Source organism: Arvicanthis niloticus, chromosome 7 (assembly GCF_011762505.2).
Source record: "Arvicanthis niloticus isolate mArvNil1 chromosome 7, mArvNil1.pat.X, whole genome shotgun sequence".
Classification (NCBI taxonomy): Eukaryota; Metazoa; Chordata; class Mammalia; order Rodentia; family Muridae; genus Arvicanthis; species Arvicanthis niloticus.
In genome coordinates this window covers 39,759,878-39,778,258 of record NC_047664.1, presented here as the reverse complement: position 1 = coordinate 39,778,258, position 18,381 = coordinate 39,759,878, and the positions used below count along the sequence as shown (strand labels likewise).

At 50.8% G+C, this 18,381-nt stretch overlaps 1 protein-coding gene across 6 annotated transcripts in view; it reads right to left on the bottom strand.

Annotated features, from left to right (window-relative positions):
- Rgs12 (regulator of G protein signaling 12) overlaps positions 1–18,381 on the bottom strand; it is a 98,309-nt gene that overhangs the window by 512 nt on the left and 79,416 nt on the right. For 2 of the 6 annotated variants that reach the window (XM_034508829.2, XM_076938346.1), the window contains 10 exons: positions 17,194–17,373; positions 16,790–16,943; positions 15,635–15,711; positions 13,958–14,152; positions 13,593–13,666; positions 13,010–13,136; positions 11,547–11,643; positions 9,930–10,009; positions 9,392–9,545; positions 7,554–8,117 (listed from right to left, as the gene is read on the bottom strand). In XM_034508829.2, coding sequence (XP_034364720.1) covers positions 7,554–8,117; positions 9,392–9,545; positions 9,930–10,009; positions 11,547–11,643; positions 13,010–13,136; positions 13,593–13,666; positions 13,958–14,152; positions 15,635–15,711; positions 16,790–16,943; positions 17,194–17,373 — 1,702 coding nt within the window. Of the gene's footprint in view, position 1; positions 3,885–5,919; positions 5,981–7,553; positions 8,118–9,391; positions 9,546–9,929; positions 10,010–11,546; positions 11,644–13,009; positions 13,137–13,592; positions 13,667–13,957; positions 14,153–15,634; positions 15,712–16,789; positions 16,944–17,193; positions 17,374–18,381 lie in introns of those variants that run through there. The other 4 variants (XR_013111804.1, XM_076938343.1, XM_076938344.1 and 1 more) reach the window with 4 other exon arrangements.

The following is an 18,381-nucleotide window of genomic DNA, read 5'->3' as shown; positions in this document are numbered from 1 at the left end:
ATGGGGAGAAGAGAAGCTGTCACCTGCTTAGCTCAGCCCTGAGTTTCTGAAACCCACCCCAGCATCCCTGTACAGACACCAAGGGCTCCCCCAAGAGTCTTAACCCTAGTGACACTGCCCCTGGCTAGGTACTCAGGATAGTTTCCATGCAGGAAACTGAGATCCAGACATGGTGATCTCCAGTCATAGGCCATGGGCCTGGGTAAGAGGGCTGGGGAGGTCAGAGGGCACCCAACCTTCAGGCCAGTCATCATGCCTAGCAGGGGCCTCCACAGACAATTCTCCTAACTGGCTACCTCATGGTGGTGTCCCTGACAGTAGGCAAAGCCACAATCTCAGCTGGGAGGCTCATGATGAGTAAGGCACCTAGGGCTCTGAGGATTGGAGCGCCTTGGGCAGCCCTCGGATACTGTAGGCAAGTCAGGACTAACTCCCCTGCACCTGTACCTGTACATCCGTCAGACTGCTCAGGGGTATCACACAATAGGGGGCATCTTACCAGATGTTGGGCCTTGCAGCCTCCTCTGCCCACCTACCACATGGACACCACTGGTCCATGTTGTTCCCTCTGTGTTGGGCATCCTCCCCCAGCCCTGTTTGGCTAGCCTTCCTCATCTTCCTGGATGATAGCTAGACTTCTCTCTGGCAAGCTTCCAGACTCCAGGCTAGGGCTGTAAGCAGGGAGGGATAGGTTCATCCAGTGTGGGGTTGGTGTGGCCAGGAGGGCTCAGGATAACCCAAAGGGGTAGACACACACTGGGGTACGGTAGGCCTCCCAGAGAGCAGGAATGGGGAGCTGTATGAGAATTTCCCACTGAGACTCCACTCGTGGGCTCTTCCTTGCTCCAAGCAAAGCCCCAAAGCAAAGAGCCAGGTCACCTGCTTAGACTCCCAGCCACCTTCACTTCCAGGCAATATCCACCCTGTTTCTCCTGGGTGCTGTCTGCGCCTTTCAATCCTTGGAGACACTAGGATCCTCTCATATCTGGTCTCCCAGCCCAGCTCCCCTACCCCCTCTCCTTTCTTTCCCCATTGTTAGGGTCATTTTCAGTCACATAAACTCCTCTGGGTTTGTGTGCCCCTTGACTCCATGTCACCAAACTTATAGCCACCTGTTCCTCTGTCATCAGCCTATTCCTGTATCATCATCTCTCCCTTGCTGGGGCCCTTCTGTCCTCTCCTCACCATCTCTCTGGTCTGAACATCTCTCTCATTGCCCCAGATGCCCAACACTGCCTTGAGAGTTTCTAGATCTCAACATGGGTTTAGAAATCTTCACTTCAGGACTGCCTTGATGAATGCGGCTGGCTGTGCCTTGAAGGAGACCTATCCACTCACTTTGGGTTGTGTGTGGGTATCCCTACAGCCCAGTAATAGTCTGTGAGTTGCTCCATTTGGGACAGGTCTCAGTTTCCTGCATGGCACTATCCTTAGTTCCTAGCCAGGGACTCTTGGGGGAGCCCATGAACAGCCCACTTTCCTTCTACAGGCTGAGATCAGGGGAATGAGATACATGTTCTGCAGAGACGAATCTCTACCCACTTCCACTCCTGGGAGCTCACAGGTAGAGTGGAGCCTTTCCTGTCAAGGCCCACAGTGGACAGACAGACTGGAGTGACAGTCTCTTTCCAACATTCCATTTCAAACACTCCGAACATGGGAGTAATATTCTACCAACTATCCCAGACTCAGTTTTCCAACTATAACAAGAAAGGGCTTGCCACTTAAGATGAAGATTTTGTTCCCTTTGTAGTGCCAAATGTTCTAACAGATACAAGGATTAGGGTCTGTGATGGCCAGCTTCTCTGTGGACCCCAAGACCCCCTTACTCTTTGTATCCCAACTTATCCTTTGCCTCAGCTTCCAGAAGTGGCTTCTACCTTATGTAGTGAGTTCAGGATTGAACACAGAAGTACAATGTCTGTGCCGAGAGTCCCCAGCCCATCAATTGACAAGTCCTGAGGCACATGAAGAGCCTCATCCACCTCAGCTGCTATCAGTGGCAGGGTGCTCAGTGTGGTTAAGACTGGAACTCTCTCCCAGTCTGCTCTATGGTTAATCAACAAACATTTGGCCAGGGCTTGCTGGGATCTAGTCTTACCACGACCTATCCTGCTTGTCATCAGACCTCCATGGCTCCAAATGCCATGGCAGCAAGATGGTTATATGTTAGGAGATAGGAATCAGTCCCCAACACTGGACACCACTGGGACATTTATGTAGAATACCATCAGGTCCTCAAAGAACCAGTGACTCCACATAGGTACAGGAGCCCTGCAGTCCCCTCCAGCCCTGGATGCACACTCAAGAAGAGACTCCAACCTCTAGCAACCCTGTGTACCCAGAAGGGGACAGGACAGATTTTCTGGAGATCAAGGAAATGCACCTCACAAGGAGGGGCACCCTTATACTTCCTGCCTGCCCAGCCTAAACTTGCTCTGAGAATGTGGCAAGTCCCAGCCAGTGATTCAGACATCAACCATGTCAGGACTAGCCTACCCTCCAAGGCTCCACAAAGCCCCTAAAGCTGGAAGCAATGCATGACCCCACTGATTTTCAGGAGCCACTGGGCAGGGCCAGTCTGGGTCAGCAAAGGCCACACCACACCTTCCAGGCACCAATTCCCTCAGGCTCTGATTACCTCAAGCACCCAGGCAAGGCCATGTCAACATCTTATTTCCAGCCCTCTGGGCCACTTCACATTGGCCCTTGGCTAACTGGTCCTATTGGTCCACTCAGTCCCCCTGACAAGGTCTTTGCAGGAGCCCCAGAGAATGGGAACTATCTAGGCTCCTCTCTGGGAACCTGAAGATTTCCAGTGGGCACTGGTGGCACTTGTTATTCCCAAGCCTTTTTACTTGTGGACATTCTCTGCCCAGCTGTTGCTCTGGGCACCCCTATCCTTAAGGGTCCATAGTACACAGCTAAGTAAGGTTGAGGGCTCAACCCCTAAGGTAAGGACACTCTCAGGATTCAGCCCTAGCCACCTGTCCCTCTTCCCTTTCTGTCTCCACAGGACAGGGATACTGCCCTGAGCCATGTCCCTATACTCGCAGGACTGTGCACCATCAGGTCCTAATGCCTTCTCCCAAGGCCCGCAGATGCTCCTAGACACAAGACCCAGGCACAGGTGAACCATGAACACAGGGAAACCTGGAAGGAGATAGCAAAGAGGACCAGAGGCCAGGGCCCCATCCTAGCCATTCCACAGGTTCCTTCCCACAGGGTCCTGCTAATCCCTGGCTCCTCATAGGAAAGGATTCTTTTAGTCTTGCTTCTGGCTCATGACCTCTGGGCATCACATGCCTTCACAAAGACCCCAGCTCATGGTCTAGCTGGACTAGATTATAGTGCCTTTCTTTACAAACACTTCCTGGGCTTTGGGCTCATGCTCGCTGGTGGCTAGGATGGACACTGGTACAAGGTAGAGTAGTGGACAGGAAGTGGGAAAGTCCAGAGGATGGCGCCTACCAAGGCTGGCATGCTGGGATAGCAACATCCAGGAAGTCAGCAAGGTTAGGGAGAGCCCATGCTAGACAGGATGGGGGAGGGGCAGATCAGGATAAGGGGGCAGAAGTGAGCACAGCCGCAAGGTGAGGCCACTGTAACTCAGACCTTGAGTACAGGATTTTGGGGCAGCAACAGGAACCTGAGATCTACTTGATACTAACCATTGGACAAGGCCAGGAACCAGATGCACTATGGAATGACCCCTGGCAGATGGCTTCCTTGGTAACTTAGCAAACATGAGAGTGTCGGGCCCTGGGGTGTCTATGCCTCATGAGGGCTGGGCTTCCAAGGTACAAGTTCCTTGAGGACATGAGTGGTGCTCCAGGGGCCTTGGGGATAGAATTGGATGGAACTTGCCCAGTTGGAAATGCCTCCTAGGAATACAAACAGTCTGGATATAATTTGAGTCTGGCAAGGCTCTGTACTCTCACTCCAAGTTCAGGAAGTGTGACACCATGCAGGGCTGGGGAAGCAAGCACCAGGCTGGGGTGGGCAGATAAGCCTGACACAGACTGACTCTGACCACAGGACAGCAGTCACGATATCTTTACCTCGAGGGCGACAAATTGTCACAAGACTCTGTCCCAAGCCTCAGCCTCCTCTGGATGGATAGGCAGGAAGGTGAAGAGCTGCAGGGGAGAACTGAGCTGGCAGCCCCTAGACAGCCATCATGACACAAGACCCTGGATGGCTTGTGTGAAGGCCCCTTCCATAAGGGATTATGACTCAGTCCTTCAGTAGCTCTGAAGCTGGTAATTCTTGGGAGCCCCCTTCAGGAACCAGGTCTTCCAGGGCTGGGACTATTTACTGATCTGTCCTTAGCCAAATCCTGAGCCTGGCTTCCAGTGGCTGTGTTGTCAAATGGCCAGAGGGTGAAGATGAGACAAGACAGAGGTAGGGGCCACAGAAGAGCAGGTGGGGCAGTGGCACCAAATCCAGCCACAGTGGAGAGAAGGGCAGCTGTAGACCTCAGTCCCTAGAGAGATCAGACCACCCTTCCTAGGCTCCACACTACTGCTGGCTATGTGCACTCAAGAGTGCTGAGTTGGGGGTGGGGCTCTTGCCATGGTCAGAGCAGAAGACTACTCTGTGGTTTGCACCTCAGACCCCATCACCACAAGCTCACTTCTCCAAAGCTTCTGTTCCTCCTTGAAACAACATGTCTTCAGGGCAGAACTCCACACCCACTCAGGATGTGGGAAGATGCAGAGCACAGGCGGCAAGCTGCTGACCCACAGTGCCACCCCATCCAGAGGCCCTCTTCAAGTCCCCAACAAATCTGCAGGCCAGCAACGAGACAATACTAGAACAGTGGACAGAAATGACTGTCCAAACAACTCATAGCTGAGAGAGACAATTTCCAGACTTGTCTGCAGGAACTTCCTGCTTGGCCTCCAGGTCCCTGCACCCCTTGTAATGCCTTTGTAAAATAAAAAAGAGCATCCCACCAAGAGAAGGAAGTTATCCCAGGCTAGAGACACTCATCTGATTTTCCCTATCATGAAGGAACTTGGATATTTTGGAATTTCCTATAGCAAGACACAAATACACATGAAATAATTTCATAGGGGCACATATACACAAACATACACACCCATCAAAAGGGTTTAGGATGTCAGTAACTACATTTCAATGCCTTTCCCACTGGATCATGGGGCTGAGGTGGCCAACATATCCCTAAAAACTCTCTCACAGAATTAGTGACAGTGGCTGGGAGGATGTGGAGCCTTCAAATCCTGACAGGTACAAGTGGCAGTCAGCTGGCCCCCAGTCCTGCTTAGAGAGCCAGAAAAGACCCCCAACATGGGTGAATGAGAGTGCTCCTATAGGCAGCCTGATTCAAGAAGGCACTTTCCCACACAGAGAAGCCCTGCGATCACTGGAACAGAGATACAAACTGAGGTATTTGGAAAGCAAGCTCAACAGCGGAGCCATGCTGACTACTGCCCCTAGAGGACGGGAAAGTTATTAGCACCTATAGCCCTCTAGCGAGGCTAGGGATGGGCTGCTGAGAGCCACAGCCTATGTGCTACAGCCAAAGCACCCCCACCCCATGCCCAGTCCCCCTCCTACTGTCATCTTTCCTAGGACAAAGCCCACAGACCTTATATCCCTGTCTCCTTGGGCACCAGAGACTCACTTTCTTGAAGTCTCCATACCATCCCTGCTCTCCCATTACACAGCCAGCAGGTATCAGCAAAGACCACATGGCCAGGCTCCATACTGGGTGCCACTGCCCGTGGGCCCAGTGGGTAAAACTATATAGCCTGGGTTTCCACAGCAGTGACTAACACTCCAGATATGGCACCAACATTTGAGCTGCCAGACAGTGAGGAAGAGGCTCCACGGCCCTCCCTGAGAGGGGAGCGGGGCTTAAGGAGCCAACCCCAGGACCTCTGTTCTACTCACCTCTTTTGTGGCAGAAGTGTCCAGGTAAGGGTAGGAGGAGGCAGCTGTGGAGACCACAGGCCTGAGGGGAGGAAGATCCTGCCATAAGGCAGAGTTGTCAGGGACAATTCTAGTTTCACTTTTAAGCCTGCTCCCTTGCTGTTCCTGTCACAAAGCTGTGTGTAGCAAGCAGGCATGTGAGAGGACTTTGCAAAGTGAATGGTCTCTTGAAAGCCAGGGTATCTGGGGCTGGAGAGGTGGCCCAGTGGTTAAGTTGCTGCTCTTTCAGAGGACTTGAGTTTGGTTCCAGTACTCACCCATACATATGGCAGCTCCCAGCTTCCTAACTCCAGCTCCAGGGGAGCTGACACCCTCCTCTGGGCTCTGGGAGCACCAGACACACATGGAGAACACATACAAATAGGTACACAAAACACACACACACACAAATTTTAAATAATCATTTTTTAAAAAAGTCTTTTCGGTAAATCTACTTAATTTCTTCAAAATGGTTAAGATATGGAAAGAAATACATCTGTACTTTAATCCTAAAGAGAAAACCCACCCTCAAATGAAGAAGAAAGGAGTTTTCAGCCAGTCCAGTGATGAGCTCTAGAGTTTATTTCTCTTGGAGGAACAGAGTCAGAACACAGGTAGAACTGTAAACAGGCAGCTACAAAGGAGCAGAGAGAAGGGTGTGGCCTGACAGAGGTGCCCAAGCATGCACGCAGGGCCACTTCATGGCACCGTGTGCTTCCTCATCGGGTGTGTTCCCACTGGGTGGGGCTGTGGAGTCCAGCCCATGGCGTGTGCCCATGTGTGTGAGAGTACATGAAACATGCATAAGGCCTGAAAAGACCAGGCCCAGGAAGCAGAACTCAGATGGGCACCCACACTGCCTGCTGCAATCACAGGAAGGTGTTAGACAGGAACAATAGGCAACATGCACTGAAAGGCTCATCTCTGCCATTGTGAGGACACTGAGCACGGTGGAGCCCTGTCACCCGTGTGGGACTAGAGTAGCATCCCAACACTCGGTCACACTGTTCCCATCCACACACACACTGGAATTCATGCTTCCACTAAGAGAAATGCCTGGACATACTTGAGGCCAGCCAGTGAACACTGCCTTGTGCAAGTGCATAGGCTTGCCTGTGGAGGGCAGTCAGTAAGTCCCAGCTGGATAGAGGCTGACACTGGGAACCTGATCCTTGTCAGCATGGGACCCTTGCTGATTTGCTCAAAACAAATGCTATTTTTTTTCCATCTTGAGGGTAAAACACTAAAGTGGCATCAAGCAGGTTTTAAAAGGTAAGATTCACACTCAGAGACCTGAGCCTTCACAAGGTGTCACTGGAGGTGGGTCACCATTCCCATGGCACCTTCACAGGACTAGCTCAAAGTGGTCTATCTGTTTGAGCCTCAGTGACCCTCTCTGGGAGACTGAGCTTTGGCTGCCACTTGTTTTCCTTTCAGAAAAGATAAAGGAGGCCCTATAAATATAAGAGAAGGAGGCCATCCCTCTGGACAGTTCAATACTCAGAAGTAAAGCAGGGGCGGCCTGCCTCAGTGTTCCCTTTATTAAACATGGAGTGGAGCAGGTCATGGCAGTAAGCAGGACAGATCAAGGGTGTAGAGTCAGAACCTGGAGGTACCTGGTCTTGTAGGTCCTGGTGTGTCTTGGGGTATGGGGGGTGGTGGTAGCAGCGTGCTGTTGGGGCTGCTGATGTCCCCCTCCCCCATCAGGGTCAGGTCAGCCACCTGCTCATCCTCCACAGTCTGGATGGCCCCAGCCTCCATTTCTGGTGATAGCCTCCTCCAGGCCTGTGTAGTACCCTCTTGCACTGTGGAGATGCAGGAGGGCTTTGTAGGCTTCTCTCCAGGTTGGGTGGTTCCAGGAGGCCCAGGGGTGCTGTGGGCAGAGCCGGGGCTGTGGGTGGAGCCTGGACTGTAGGCTGAGCAGGGGCTCTGGGCTGAGGCAGGGCTGGTAGCTGGGCTGTCACTGTAGCTCTCCTCAGCCTGAGCTGCTCCCTCCTGGCCATGGTCTGTAACAGCTCTCTTGCTAAAGCCCTTGACTGGAGGTGGGCTGGACAGGGCAAGTTCTGAGGAACCAGAAGGTAAGCGAAGAAACTCAGGCAGCACCAGGTCTTCCTTCCTTAGCAGCCCACGCTGGTCATCGGCTCTGTTGCTCTGAGCTTTGGAAATGAGCTCAAAAAACTCTATTGGAAGAAAACCCACAATGACCATACTTGAGAGACTTGCAGTTGCATGCATGCCTCCACTGACCACTCGCTCTTACCAGGGGATTCTGCTGCCTTGAGCTGCCACCAGCAGCCAAAAGGGTAGAACTCAATTGCACGACTTTATCTACAGAGCTGAGGCCCATGTCTGGCCACCAGTCCCCCTGAAAATCAGTCAGGCCTGGGTCTGACAACACCCCTCTACTTAGTAGGTGACAAGCTTGCTAGCACTCAGGAAGACGCTGCTAGAACTCTGGCATGTATTTTGTTCATATATGGAGCTCTATGTACCTGAGCACAGATGAATCTGAGGTGTAAGTGACAGTTGGACAGGGATGACAGAGCTAGGGCCCAGCTGCACTTTAGACCCTCCAGCAGATGGCTAGCTGTGAAAGGCTGAGACAAAGTGGGTGGAACCCTCTGGGTGGAACAGAGGGGCCTGAGATCCACATGGCTCCCAGGTTCATTGCCTCTGCACAGATAATGGTGCTTTAGGGCTATGGGGAAGGAGGCATGAAGTGCCTCCCTGACCTACCTGAACCACCTGAGCCCGTGAGCCAGAATGGGCACTGTGGGCTTGGTACCTGCCTGGCTTCTTCATGCCTGCTCCAGAACCTTTTCTTGCCACCAGGCTGTAGTTAATGTGACTCAAGTTTACCACTCACACTTCAGGGATCTGAAATTTCTCAATTCTTCTAACGTCTGTCTGTGATCCATAAGGAGTCCAACATCTTCAAACCTTAGTGTTTCTCAGAGATGCACACACTCAAAGCAAATGTGTTACATATAAGGGAGACCTTATATGGCTCTGCTCTGAAAAGGTTCCAAAGTAAGGGACACATCCCACTCTTACAGCCTCCAAGTCCCAAGGACTTCCTATAGAAATCCTGAGTCAGGACAGATCAGGCCTTCCTCTAGCCACCATGGTCAACACAGGTCAGCAGATCCACAGCCTTCTCAGGTCTAGGACTTTGCCCTCCTCCCTCACACCTGGCTCCTGCCCCCACCCAAGCTGGGCTCCAGCTCATGTCAGGGTCTGGGGTATGGGAGAAGGGAGCTGGCTGAAACCACAGCCAGGGCTGCTGGTGTCCGGTGGGCTCTGTGGCTGGTTCTCAGCTCATAATGGGGATTTTGGTGAAGTTATATCAACAGCAATGGTGCAAGAAGGACCAGGCTATGATAGGGCAGAGCAGGTTTAAGGACCATACTGTGCATTTACTGGAAAACACAGAAGTTTTAAAAAGTACACATACCCTCTGCTTCGTCCAAATTAATTTTCTGATATTTTTTTTTCCCAATCTTTGCAATAGATTCTTCTCTCTTTGAAAGCCGGGGATCCCTAGCACTTTTTCCATTTTCTCCTCTTATTTTAATAGAGTTAGACTTGCCTAGTGTTCTCTCCTCTCCCTGCATCAGAAGGAAAGTCAAGTTCTACTGCATGTCAGCACACGGTAACACATCACTCATCAGTATGGTAAAGGCCCTGGGGGCCCAGACAGTAACAGTAAGTCTAGACGCACTTCGAAAATCAATCCCAATAATGGATTAACATAACAACATTTATGGCTCATCCACCCACCCAGAACAAATAAAAGCCAAAGGCTGGCAGCTCATAGCATGGTGGAGACTGAACCCCAAAGGGACATGAGGAGAAATGCCCACAGGGAAGGTGTGTAATCCTGAGCAGAGCCTTGGTCAGCCAAATGGCGACAACAGGCACAAAGATCCCCAAGAAGAGGACACCATGGGAATGAAGCAGTGACATCATGGGGCAGGCATAAGGGGAATTACCATAGCCGAGTGGTTTCTGGAGCTGGAGTTCACAGCTGAGTTTTGTTTGACAGGAGCACCTTTCTGTTTGTCTGTGGACACTAAACACATGAGACAAGCTTATGACCAGAAGCTCACAGTGCCCTCTGGACAATAAACACAATTTGGTGTGTTCTGTGAGAGCAAAGGCCCTCTCTCCCATCCTTTATCTAACATGCACACACAGGCCAAAGCCTAAGCTTCCTGCTGCCCACCTGATGCATCTGGGAAAGGGCAGCAGAGGTATGAAAGAAGGCCTATACATTTTCTGGAACATTTGGGAAGCTGATATTGAAAAACTCATGCCATATACCATATTCTACACCTATTCCTTTAGAATCTGACATTAAGTCCTGCCTTTGTCCCCATCAGGGTGTAGCTGGCTCCTGTGGCACTGAGCCTGAAGACTACTGTCTGGCTCACTAGACTCCTAGTCCACAGCACCATGTAAGTCTGCAGTAAGAGAGCTCACTTGCAAACAGATCCTACCTGCCAGCCCTGGGGGAAGCTGCTGAGAACCCACAGGCCAGAGCTGGGTGCCTGCCCTGTGGAAGCTGTGCAGATAGTGCTCAGCCTGCCCAGTACCAGGGCCAAGGTGCAGCATTTTCTAGAGTGAAGATGACCAAGGAAGGGAAAGACTTTTCTGTAAGGAGGTGAAATAGACAGGGACTGGAGTAGCTGTAGCCTGGCCACAGACACACATCTGCTAAGTTGCAGTAGGATGGAGACCTGTGTGTGCTCCATCTTAGGCCCTAGTGGTTCCACTCACATAAAGCCCTTAAGAGTCATTTTGGCACAAGCCCTGGGGGAAACCTAAAGTTACCTGGAGTAACTTTATATAAAGAACCTCCACCCAGATCACCCCTCCTCAGCAGCTTCTAGAAATTTCTCTCCCCACCAGGTCAAGTACTATGGGTTATAAGACGGAAGTGTCTCTCTCGTGGGTTTCCTGTGCTAGTGCCCTGAATAGTCTGGGCCACTGAGGGTTTGGAGGTATGGAGGCGTCCATATGGAGGGAGGTGAAGCTTTGACCAGGACTGACCCAGGTCAGGACTGTGGCTGTTGAGGTATTGGGTGGGAAAGAGTTGTGGTCCACTCAGCACCACATATGTGGACTAACACAGCGGCCTGATGCCGAACTTGATGCTGAACCACGAGTAACTGCTGGATAGGACCATGCCCGCCATTGTCTTCACTTCCTGTTTCATCTGGAGAGACAAATCTCAGAACAGGGCACAGGATTAAAGACAGGAGATTCAGAACAGGTCTTTCTTTGGTCCCTGCTTTGTATCATCAAAAGCCTCTAAAGACAAGAGCACCTTCTGGCACTTTCTGCCACATAAACATCCTGGAGTGGCAGACAAGCACTGCTACTCTTTCTACAGCTGAGAGGAGCCAGGGCTTTCTCCTGCCCCAACCCTTCTGCCCCTTCCCCTGTAGGAGGCTGGGCTGAGCAAATAGGAGTAGACTGCCATGTGAGGGGTTACCAGCTCCCACAAAGCTGCTGCCAGCTCCATGTCCATGTTGTGGTTATAAGACAACTACTGGACAACTGAGTGGCAGGCTGAGGTGCTGGCAGCTGGAGGTGTGTAGCCTTACCTTTCCCTCTAGAAGGATCCCTCTCTTCTAGGATGACCCGCTGTCCATCCAGACTTGATATAGGGGCACCAAGGTCCAGGGGCTCCTTCTCCCCGCTCTAGAGGCAGAGATGATGCACTCAATCATTTACCCAGATTGGAACTTTCTGGAATAGTTGCTTTTAATCCAGCCATTGACAGTAAGACTAACCCAGGCTTAATGGAGACTCAATCCAGCTGCCCCCAGGGTCAGGTCACCCAGCCTGGCTGACCTGTGGGAATATGGAACCCTTAGAAGCTGATGGGGCAGGTCTTTCAAAGGTCACTCAAGGGGGAGGCAGAATATCCAAGGGCAAACTGGGAACTCCTGAGCCCCAGAGAAAAGGTCAGTATGCATGTGTCAACACTCAGTAACTTCTTCATCTGGCTTCTGCTTGAACACCACTCACAGACTCCATGATGGCCAACCTAAAGCCACCATGCTGATCCCTAAACTGCTCTGAAGGAAACCCTGAAGGTGGGGTGCAGGAAGCAATCTTAGCACTTAGCAATCTTAGCACTACAATGTGAGTGGCCTTTGCTCTAGAGTGCTCAGATGCTCTGCCCTGCCTGTGTGACTACCCCAGCTTTAAGGAGGAGGAGAGGAGAGCATACACCCTGGATGGCAGGCTGGGTTGGTCTCTGTAGGCAGATTTCTGAGCTCCAAACTGAAGCCCACAACAGGGAAGTGGTATCAAGTTACACCGGAAGCTGGAGCCTGTGAATAATTAAGTAGGTTCCTCTTGTTTACTTCAAAGCTCTTAAACAATTCTGATGACAACTTCAGGGAAAATTAAAAATTTAAGAATACTAGAAATCACAGCCCAGTATAGTGATGTATATCTGTAATCCAAGGGCAGTCTACAGTTTCTCTGTTTCTACCCAGAAAAACCTTGTCTCAAAAAAATAAACAAATAAAATACCAAAACAACTTGGATATAGTTGATGAGGAAGTCCTGGGAGATGCTATCTGAGTCCACACTGCCTCAAGGCCAGAGCCCCATCCTAGATACTGGTCCATGGAGACAGTAATAAATAGGGAGGGCCTGCTGTCCTCTTCCTCAATCTTACCCCCAAGTCCAGTGTGCAATTGCACATGAAACTGCCGGTCTGTCAGTGTAAGTGACAGTGACTGTGTGCCTGTGCCCTGGCAAATTACACACCAAGTGCTGGCTGTGCTGTTTTCTTGTCACACCTGTAAATCATAGAGATGCTTCAGGGTGTTTATTGCTTCAGTTTGATTTACCTGAAGCAAACATCAACCTTTCCCATAATGAAAATGTGCAAATAAATGAGATAGAGAAAACAGTTGATAGAGGCAGATGCTGTCCCTAACCTAGGGAGGACAGTGGCACGAACTGAGATATGAAACCTGGTACTGAGGTATGAAAGGGTAAGGTGGGGTATAACCCTGGTGGTGGTGCTCAGACTCCAAATGACACTTACCAGCCTCACCAGCAGGCTACTCAGGTCCAGGCCATACTTGGCCACCACAGGCCGCAACACTTCTGTGACTGGCTTGGTGGGCTTGGCCTTGAGTCCCACTGATCGGTTAATTGGAACGAGATCCAGCCTAGAGGTAGGGCAGGGAAATATTCACAAAAGGGCCAGTTCTGGCCTCACCATGTCTTAACAGGTTCCTCAACAGAACAGGACTCAGTGATGCAGCTCCACCTGGGAAGGAGTAGTCCCCGGCATGTGGAAGGAAGTCTCTGACACCCTTCTGTGATTTACAACTGGGCCAAGGGCTGCCTGTGGTCCTCAATCTTCATGACGGAGGACTGAGTAGTCAGACCTCTGCCTAGAATCCTCTGGGCAGAGACTCCTGCCTCTTTCCCCACTATGATGTTAGGGTTACACAGCCCGTATGTAGTGCCTGCCCCATTGCCAAGAGTCTGACATTCTTTTATGGTCTGACATGGGACACATGCTCATTGGGTAAAAAACAGATTAGCAGGGAAAAGAAGTCCTAAGGCTCAAACTGTGGAGGCTTTGGAAATCTCCAGAAACCTGTATGTTGTTTTCTTACCGAAACAAAGTACGCTTTTCCAAGCGTAGGTCTCTGGTGGCCAGGATACTGCTGTCCTGATGCAGCACCAGAGGCTGAGGAACAAAAACACCAGAGTTAACGTGGGAGCATGTGGGCTTGACATGTAACAGCACACAGCTGCAAGAACAAAAGAGTAGTTCAAAATTAGCCCGACACCCTCTAGACACTGGGGTGCGCTGCCACGCACCCACCGACCCCCTGGGAGTCTCTACTTGCAGCTGCTCTGCTTCCCAGGCAGGAGGTGGTAGTGCTGGTGTCAGGAGTGGAGCACTAACAAGGACGGGGGAAGGAAGCAGACAGAGGTAGAATACTGATGGCTCACTCACTCCTGCCTGGCACAGTACCTTGTCTCCGCCCACCAGGAAGAGGTCCACAGCAGCCCCATTGATGCCATGTCGTTCACACAATCCAGACAGGATCTCTTTGATGGAAAACCCGGACTTGACAGCAACCACACAGGATGTCCCGTCTGGGAGGTGGACACAGCAATGTTTGGCAGCCTTATCTTTCTCGAGTGCTGAGGTCCTACAGGCCTCTGACTGTAGGGTAGGGAGACAAGTGTCGGTGTCTAGAGGTAAGGGAGTCTCCTGAGAAAGATTCAGACAGCCTAATCTTATGTGCCCAATAATCTGCCTGTCCCCCATGCAGTTCCACACACGCAGAAGTTCAGAATCCACCACAGGGCACCCCCTGACCCCAGAGCTGATGGTATGGTAGGGTTTGGAGGCCAGGGCTAGGGAGGATAATGATCTCACTCAACTATGCTAACTATATGGCTCACAACAGAAGCATGGCTGCTGTCCTGCCAGTTGAGGTTGCCCTGCATACTACTGTGCTGGGACATACCTCACCTCTGGAACCTGAGGCTGTGCTGATGAGCCTGCAAGCTGTCCTGACCCTCTGGTTACAGCATTAGATGCTTGTCCTGAGGGCACAGACCTGTGAGACCTGCCTTTGCAGCCATCTCAGAACTGCTATCGCTTCCCCCATTGTCTGAAAATCCTCTTTGCTTGTTACTTCAGAAAACTGGCTGGGAGGTGGTGATTAGATGCAGAAATGGCCCAAGGACTCCTCCTGAATCACTGTGGCTCCTCTCATGAAATGACTGTATAAAGTGGCAGAGCCAGTTCTCAACCTGGCCTCTTGGTCACCATGGAGAGGAACCTGGGCTGGCCACTGGATGGCGACAAAAACATGGTACTGCTCTCCCCAGTGCCATATACCCACAGTTCTCTGAGCTGTGAGACCAGAGAACTGGAGACCCAGGTGAGACAACCCACCCCCACCCCAAGGCACAGGACCACCACCCTGCTGAGACACAAGTACAGGTACTCATGTGTACCAACACCAAGCTTGGGTACTGGGCGGAAATAGGTAAGTGACCAATGGTAGCCTTGACAGGGTATGTGGAGACAGAAGAAATAACCATCTACACTAATGTTAACTGTTGACAGATAGTTTCAGATGTCACAGTACTGACAATCAACAACATTTCCTAGAATTCTTATCAGGCAATGGTTGACAGAGTAGCAAGTCTTCAGTTCTACCCAGTTCCCCTCACAGCAGATTAGCAAAGAGCAGGGCAGGCAGGGTGCTTTGAAGAGACTGCAGGACGACACCTAGCTCTTAAGTAGTAGTAGGTCAGCTCCTAGGAGCCCACAGGCAGACACAAACACTGGAATGTCAGAGTCAACAGGAGGTCTGAGCATCAAGCTGAAGACAAAGCCCTACTTCAAAGCATACTGTATACTTTACTGGGAGTTCAAAAATATGAACTAAATCAGAACAAAGGCATTTAAGAAATAATCTCAAGGCTAATTTTAGTCCTTACACAGTACCCTTCCCCTCTACTAAACAGTTTCTCTCGCTGCTCTAGGAATCTAGGACTGGGGACCCAGGGCTAGTGTCCAATCCTGGCACTGTTTATGAAACAAATGCTGGGTTTTTGATGAGCCAAGCTTCATCTACCAGTTGGTAGGTGCAGCCTGTGACCCTTGGAAGGAGGGGAGAAGGCCACTCACCAGGTCTAGGCTCCCCGCAGAGGATACAGAGCCTTGGGACTCCCGACGGCAGAGGCCTCCATTGGCATGAGGGGCATCTTGAAAGAAGGGAATGACTGGGGTGAATCAGAAGCCACAGCTTCACATGCCTTCCCTCACAGAACCCCTATCTCACCTCTCAAATGGGAAGACATAATACAGTAAGAACAGAGACAGCAAACCATGAGAGGCCCTTCCAGGCACCACCTGCTCCACTGGGGTTTAGTCAAACAGCTCCCTCACAGCAGAGGTTAAGGTCAGGGCCACCAAGGAGGTCACCATTGTCAGGGCTCTGTAGGACCTGAGGCATTGCCAGGTACTAGAGCAGGGGCCAGTGCTGTGCTGCCCAGGCTCATGTCCCTGGGTGAATTTCTCTTCATTTTAGCCATGATTTCTAGCTCAAAGTGCTGTTTTGGGTCTGAAGAAGCCTGTCCCTGTGACTAGCTGGCTGCTCATTTTACTGGTGACCCATTTCCCATCTTCTTCCTCACAAATCCCATCTGAGTCAAAAGTCCAAGTCACTAACTTGTTCTAACCACGATCTAGGCTGGCCTACATACCTAGACACTATTTTATCCCAAGCCAGACTGACACTCAGGATCCTGGATCCAGTGACCTACTCTGAAAAGGTAGCTTCTCAGGCATCTATAGACCCTGTAGCAGACAGACAGAGCCTCTGAGCGCTACCAAAGCCCTCTACAGATGACTGCAAGTCGGCCAGGTACAGGAGGCCTGCACAGGACACACGCCCATCTCCCAGTGCCCACTGCCAACACAATGGCTGGGGCACATTCATTGGCACAGACAACAAGCTGTGCCTGGCCACAGGGATAGTGTGTTTGTTTCTCTTCATTTGGTTCTGTTTTCCCAGTTTTCTACTGAAGCACGGGTTACTCTCACAGCAAGAAGAAAAGAAGCCCAGTCAGCCAGACACTGAATCAAGGAGTTTCCAGAAGGTTTTGGAGCAGACCTGCTTCACAGGCTGGCTTATCCCCAACTCTGCTGCATTCCCAGGATCTGTGACATTTCCTCATCCCCCCAGACAATTCTGCTGTATCTTGCCTGCCCACCATGGCCTCTCATGTCACCATGGCAGTCCAGCTCCCACCCACAACCACATGGTCTGTCTCCACATACCATGGGAATGGTCGCCATGGTCCTTCTTCTTCTGGGACCGGCCCGTGCTCCTGCTCCTTGACCAAGAGAAAAAGGCCCCTTTGCGTTTTTTTTCACTATCCTCGTCCCCAACATCTTCATTCAGGGATCGTCCTGATTTTGATTTTCCACTTAACTGTCACCAAATAGAAACATTAGTTAAAACATTAAAGGAACCTGACACAGAGCTCTAGTAAGGATTCTGAGGAATAATGGAGAGCCTTCAGTGGGTCAAGGGCAGTCCTCTCTTTGCCACTGAGGTAGCCAGGGGTTAGGAGGCCAGGAAAGGGTTTAGGAGAATCTGTGTCCTACATGCCCCACCCCAGCTGGTGAAGGGACGTGTGAACACAGCCTTACTCTCACCCCCACAAGGGCTAGCCCAGCACCTTTTTTGGTGTGGACACATTGGAGTGGTCAGAGCCGATGCTGTGCTTAGAAGCTGGGCTGCTGGGGACCTGCTGGGAGTCTGGGAGGGTACGCCCCTCCACTTCTGCCAGGACGCATTCTTGGTACAGCTGGGACTTCAGAAATCGAGTATAGCTATCAAACTTCATCAGGTTGAAAATCTGTGGAGCAGATGCCATGCAGTATAGTTACAGAAGAGATGGTAACTATCTCTTAGGACCTCGGTGATACAGAAGATCTGTACCCATGAATGAGTGACATTTTGGAAGGGTGTCATTCCTGCCAACCCTCCCTTGGGCCCCAGGGCATTCTGATGTTAATTAACTCTCCATGGATCCTTCCTCTCAACAGCCTCTTCTCTGACACCCTTAGTAGGAGCAGACTCACAGGAGTCAGGCACAGCCAGAAAAGCAGGCAGACTCAGACTGTGGCTGCATCCTTGGCAGGTCTTCATTTCCTAAGGACTTGGAAGGCAGCTGTCTCAAGGGTAAGTGAGGCCTGGGGAGATCTGCTTAGTTTTAAGCTAATTCCCACAACCCAGTGGCACAGCAGCTGACAGGGCTGGGGAGTGTGTTCTGGATGGGTCAGATCACATGCTCTTCCAGAATTAAGACACAAACATGTAAACAAGGTTCCATGTGCATCCTGTGATCCAGCACTCAGAGGCTGAGGCAGGGGTATGTGAGCTTCACATCAGTGGTGGTGAAGCTACACAGTGAGACCCTGTCTCAAATGACAACTGCTACTTCTATTAAACATATAAGCATACAAGTATATATTGCATATTGCCCCAGCGTTCTGGATGTACACTGGTGTGGCAGTGATGTATGCTCATAGAAAGCTTTCTCTGGATTGGGACAGTGCAGTATCATCCACTCTCGGATGCTGGAAGTGACACTGAACTTGCTCAGGGTCAGTCTTGCAATCATGAAAGACCATTGACTTTCCATAATGTGCCATGTGACCAAGCTGTAGCTGTCATGTTCTGTAGGTCAACTGTGTCCAATGCACTTTTAAAACCTTTTTCTTTTTTATATTTATTTTGTTCATTCATTTTTTTCACTTATTTATTTAGCGAGAATGTGTGTGTGTATAAATATGTGTGTATGTATGTATATGTATGTGTATATACGTGTGTATGTACATATATGTGTACATATGTGTATATG